This window comes from Quercus lobata, chromosome 5 (assembly GCF_001633185.2).
Source record: "Quercus lobata isolate SW786 chromosome 5, ValleyOak3.0 Primary Assembly, whole genome shotgun sequence".
In the NCBI taxonomy this organism is placed as follows: Eukaryota; Viridiplantae; Streptophyta; class Magnoliopsida; order Fagales; family Fagaceae; genus Quercus; species Quercus lobata.
Genome location: NC_044908.1, coordinates 86,400,656 through 86,406,722, shown reverse-complemented (window position 1 = coordinate 86,406,722; position 6,067 = coordinate 86,400,656). Strand labels below are relative to the sequence as shown.

Here is a 6,067-nt window from a genome sequence, read left to right as displayed (position 1 = left end):
GTTGGAATTGTTAAGGGCTGATGAGAGAGGCACACCAGTTGCAGCAGGCACACCATGAGCTTCAGTAGTCAAACCAGAGACACTTCCACTTGTACTGACAGATGCAGCATGATGTTTTTGACCTTGATCAAAGCCTGGTTTGAAAAGAGCAAGGAGCTGCTATCAGAGCGGCTAGCACAGTTTACACTGATTTCCTAGCTTTTAGTTTGGTTCCAGAAGATTTTCTTTCGTTCCAAACAGAAATTTTTCTCAAGAAAATTTCCTCGTTTTTTCTTTTGCTGAGAAATCGTTCGAGAATTTCTTTCTGTTTCTTCTTTTCATTGAAGTTTTTTTTTGTTGTTCAAGCTTTGAAGATCATTCATGGCTTCTGTTGAAGGAAATGATCACTCTGATTCAACACAACCTCAATCCACGCGACCAGTCTCAAGTTCTAATACACAGACCAATTCACCCAATCCTTTTCTGCTAAGTGCAAGTGAGAATCCAGGTAATATCTTGGTCACACAGCCATTGTTGGGAATGAGGAACTATCAATCTTGGTCTAGGGCTATGGTTCTAGCACTCACTGGCAAGAAGAAGATAGGCTTCGTAAATGGAAAGATTGAGAAACCTGAAGATGATTCTCCATTGTATGAAGATTGGGAAAGCTGTAACACAATGGTGCTTTCTTGGTTGATCAATTCAATGCATTTTGATGTGTCAAGTGGTATTATGTATTGTGAGACTGTGAGGGAGATGTGGCTTGAGTTGCAACGTGTGTTTTCTCAAGGAAATGGACCAAAGATTTATAACCTTCAACAAGAAATTTCACAGATAACTCAGAGTCAATTGTCAGTGACTGAGTATTACTCTAAGTTCAAGAAACTTTGGGATCAACTACTTCATTATGAACCCTTGCCAGCATGTACTTGTGGTGCGATGAAGACACTCAGCATTGCTCATGAGAAATCATATGTGATGAGGTTTCTAATGGGGCTCAATGAGAATTTTGAGATTGTGAGGAGTCACATTCTCATGCTTGAGCCATTTCCACCAATGAGCAAGGTGTATTCCTTGATTCTTCAAGAGGAGGCACATAAAGGAATTGGTCATGGTAATGGTTCTGCCTACATTCCTAAACCTGATTCAGTGGCACTGTATGTTAATGCCAAAGGGAATCCTGGTAACAAGGCTGGACCTAAGAAGGAAAGACCCTTGTGCACCCACTGTAACATGCTTGGACACACTGTGGACAAATGTTACAAACTCCATGGCTATCCACCAGGTTATAAGCAAAAGGGGAAGTTCAATGTTAATCAGGTTTCCTTTCCACAAGGAACTGATGCTGAGAATACATCTGCTCAATGTCCTATTACTAAGGCACAGTGTGAGCAGCTTTGATACCATGAAAAAATCTGAGAGAAATCTAAATAGAATAGAGAGAATTTCATTGATCAAAAGAGAATACACTAAGTTAATGAATAAAATACACAGTGCTCTGTTTATATACACAGTGAGCATAACTAACTTTCAAATGTGGCGCCAAAGTCAGTTAGCTAAACTTCTAGAATTATACACGTGTCAATTGCGACTAACTACTTCCTAGAATCACGGGACTCAAATCCTCAGGGCTCTTGAATGAAGAACTCGTGATATGGAACTGCTTCAATTGCTTCCCAGACTTCAGTGCTACTCTGGTCAGATATTGATGCATCCTGTGTGGCTTGGTCCCTGCACTGCCTATCAGCTAGTGCTGCACTCCTTACAACCCTCGTGGCTTGGTTAATGCTCTTCACCTCAGCAACAACTGTACTAGCCATCACACTTGTAGCTTGGCTCATGCCACTCTGCCCTGCATTATGCCCTGCAATTTTAACATTATTATTATAATTATTATTATTATTATAAAAATAATAATAAAAGATGCACATTCAAAGGAGAGGGGATAGAGCAGTTATAACACAAATGCATACGAAAAAGTTTAATTTAACTTGGAAGACATACTATTTATAAATCTTTTCAAACCGTTTTGTATCGGTTAAGTAATATAATAAATATATAAAAATGGTTGAGGCCTTATGAATTTTAATAAGATAACACCTTATTATAATTTATGGTTATAATTATTCTATTGAATATATTAAGCTAAAGAGGTTAAATAATTTTTGATATTGTAATGCTTTTTTTTCATTTTCTTTTATTGTCAACTTGAACTTAGGGAATTGGGGAGGTTAAGGAAGGAAGAAGCAAAATTTACCCCTCTTTTCTTAGGTTATTTTTTTTTATTAGTGATCAAATTAAAAGAAAAATCAATATAATAATTGAAAAGTGGAAGATATGGGGCATGCCATGTACACAAAAAATGTTACAAGTATGTCAATATTAATTTTTATTAAAAAAATTATTGAGAGAGTCTCATTGTTATTAATTACAAAAATAAAAATAAATAGTTACAATCTTTCTAAGTACATCTTTTGTACACATTTCATATTTGTATGATATTATAAAAAATTTATTTGAATACTATTTTCTAAGTACATTTCTTGTGGACACTTCTTATTTATATTTTGCTTAATTATCAAATACTAGAAATGGAAAAAAATTAATGTGTGACAATATAGACAGAGAAGTGTTTATACATGTAGGTATGGATTTTAAGCAAGATGTACTATCAGAAGCTTTATTTAACCCAATGCTAGCTTCACCTTAAATCCATTTTATTGTGAATAGGAGTTATCATTTGAATTAGAGTAAATTGTGTTCAAGAAAAGTATCAGAGTTAATTAACCACAATATTCTTTTAAATTCGTTTTAAATAGTTCTTGATCGCTTTACCACTTTTATAAGAAAATAAAGTTTCATAGTCAAGATGTCACAAAATAAAATACAACGTTGACACGTGAGTTTGACATTTCATAATTTTCGATAGCTTAGAAATTAAAAAAAAAAATTAAATAAATAAATAAACTTTTAACTCATCAATAAAAAGTGAGTGATTTTGACACTACCTTGATAATTAGATTTATTTATTTTATTAAAATGAACTTAAAATTAAAACTCAAAAGTCACAACAATAAAGACCGACAAGTCGACAACTCATGCCTACAAATCAGGACAACTACATATGGACTTCAAATGGCACAAAGGAAATAAAACGATAGTCCCACGTGGGAAACCATGCATACATGGTCCCCCGCAAATTAATGTACCATATTTTTAAAGACACAAAACTAAATACATCAGCAGTGTTTGAGAAAAGTGCATTTTTTTGTGTATATGTGTGATGTGTTGTGTAATTGTGGTTATGGTCTTTGTCTGTCCACAATTTTGACAGTGAAACCATGTCGATTGCCCTTTATGTTTTCTAGGCATGCAGAAGATTTGTCTTTTGCTATAATTCACTTGGGAAATGATGCCAAATGTGATTTGGGACAATAATACTTTTTAGGATTTCAATTCTTCCTTATAATTTTATGAGATTTTCTGTTTTTTTGAAAGCAATTTGACGGATGTGTAAATCTCAAAGAATTATGAAGAAGAGTTGAAATTGCAAGGGTTTGTTTCTGCAATTATTCCAAACTACTACATTGAGTATTTTTCAAAATTTTGCCAATATTAAATATATCTAATGCCAACTGCCAAACCATGTAATTGACACCACATAATTTGAGTACCAAACACATTTATGTTTGTTCACATGTTTTCCTAGTGTTTTTTCTAGTTCTCACTTCTCACCCATTTTGTGCCTCACTTTTTTCTTATTTCTTACATCAAGTACTAGTCTATATTATTCTTGCTTTTCTTAGAGTTCTCTTTTTTAATTTTATTTTTGAAAAAACATATTCTCCTTTGTATACGAGAGTCTAGACTCTGGAGAATAATTTTATTCCTAAAACCAGAAGGATTACAAAGTTTTAACTATTGGAAAAATCGAAGTGAGATCAAAATCGCATCCAAATTTAAGATCCTGGCCGATATATATATATATATATATATATATATTTTTTATTGTAACATATATTATAAATTTTTTATTTGCAAGATATTTTTCTTATATTTTCCAGGATTTTTGATGTAAGACTAAAAGATTTCGAATTTTTTAAAATTATTTTATTTTTAAGCTACTAGGAAACAAAAATCAATTGACTATTAAAATAAAAATTTACCATTATAAATTTAATTATATTCTAATTTGAGTGTTTTAAGTGTCGGTCAGGATATCTGGTATTTTCTAATAGTTTATTTGCAGTATTTATAAAAATATATAGTTTTTAGTAATTTTTATACTATATGTGCAAGAAAAAGCTAATTTATTTTTTAAAAAACTAGTTTTGTTTAATTTAAAAAAGAAAAAGAAAAAGAAATGTGAGACAAAAAATAAAAAGGTAAAAGCTATTTAGCTTTTCCCATATAAACACTAAATTTAAGATAAAAAATGATATATTATATATTACAAGCACAAATATGTATATGTTAGTCAATCCCTTTATTACTTTCCATTGTCACTATAGTTTTCTCCGTTAAAAACACTACTTTTTTATTTTTTTGATAACTGATCATTAAATATCGATGAATATAAGTTACCTAACTAGATGTTAGGCAAACATCAAGTATGTATATATTAGTCAATCCCTTCACTACTTTCCATTGTCACTATAGTTTTCTCCGTTAAAAACACTACTTAAGCTAGAAGATAACTCATTAAATATCAATGAATATAAGTTACCTAACTAGATGTTAGGCAAACATCAATGACCTTACAACGTAATAATAACTAATAAGTTTTATTTTTAACTAAGATTTCAAGCCACGAAAAATTATGTGGGATTTATGGGGTTAAGAAATTTTTTTCCCCCAACACCTCTAAAATGATATATTATATATTACACTCACATGTATATATATATATTGCCGACCTTGACGTGGATATGTTTCAACCTTCTAACATTATTCTTACAAACTTCATTTTCAATTTTATGACTGATTCCAGTGCACATGAATTAGGTGGTACGGATCCAAAATGAAACGGATTGAGTAGACTAGAGAGCAACAAATTTCTCATGGCTACAAAGTGGAGTCTTCTATTACATTGACATTACCTCCATTATTCATAAGATTCAATGGCTCAACAATTTGAAGTGTTTAAACCATTTGGGTAGGAACAGGTAACCCAATTGTATAACAACACATAAATCAACTAATGCTCCCCAACATTTTGATTCTAATGGGACTGCTTGATGGTTGTATATGATATTCCACTTGCTCTTATTTTACCAGCTTTTGCCCCCTTTCTTCATTGATTGAGGCATAGCTCATATGAAGAATACAAGTCAATACCTATAAGAAATTGGGGTTTTAAAGTTTAAACTGCTAATTTGGATTACTTTTTATAAAATCAAAATTGTGAAATATCTAAAATTCGTCCTAAACTTTTTTTTTCCCCTTGTGTCAAGAAAAAATTTTGGAAGCCAAATTGCAGCCACATTCAAAGTTCAAGGAAAAAAAAAAAAGGATAAAACATTATAATTATCAAAATTATAAACTAGCAAGTATTAATTCATTGATAATTTGCGGTTAAATTCTTAACTATTTCAATGATACAAAAGTATGTTGAATCTACTGCATAAAAATCCCATTTTTACAAAGTTTAGAAGAAGTGGTTGATAAGCAAGCAAAGATCCATACAGTAGCAATAATTTTTTTATGTAAAGAAATTTGTCGGGTGCATGAATTTTACAGTGCAAAATATTTGTTTGAATAAAAAGGTGTTTTCCTCATGGAAAATACATAGTACTAGCTAGCTGTGGGGGCGAAGGATTTCAATTCAGTCACTATCAGTAAAGAAACGCCCAACTTAGCTAGGCAGACGTAAAGAAGTAGAAAACTTAATAAGGTAACCAAAACATGCCAAAAATGGCACGAGAAGCATCACTAGTTGTAAGCCCACAATATAGTTTTTGTGATGCATGTGCGTAACGTGTACAAAATATCCAAACCCTTCTAGTACAAAAAGATGAACGAGTTCAACTATAAATAAGTGGCCTTATATGACCTAATTTTCATGCCAATTTCTATCAATACTACTTCA

The 6,067-nt window shown here is 31.8% G+C and overlaps 1 protein-coding gene across 1 annotated transcript; it reads left to right on the top strand.

Moving 5' to 3' along the window:
- Positions 1 to 360: 360 nt before the first annotated feature.
- LOC115991378 lies at positions 361 to 1,380 on the top strand. The gene has a single exon (XM_031115078.1). The coding sequence runs from the start codon at positions 361 to 363 to the stop codon at positions 1,378 to 1,380; it is 1,020 nt and encodes a 339-aa protein (XP_030970938.1).
- The last annotated feature ends 4,687 nt before the right edge of the window (positions 1,381 to 6,067 follow it).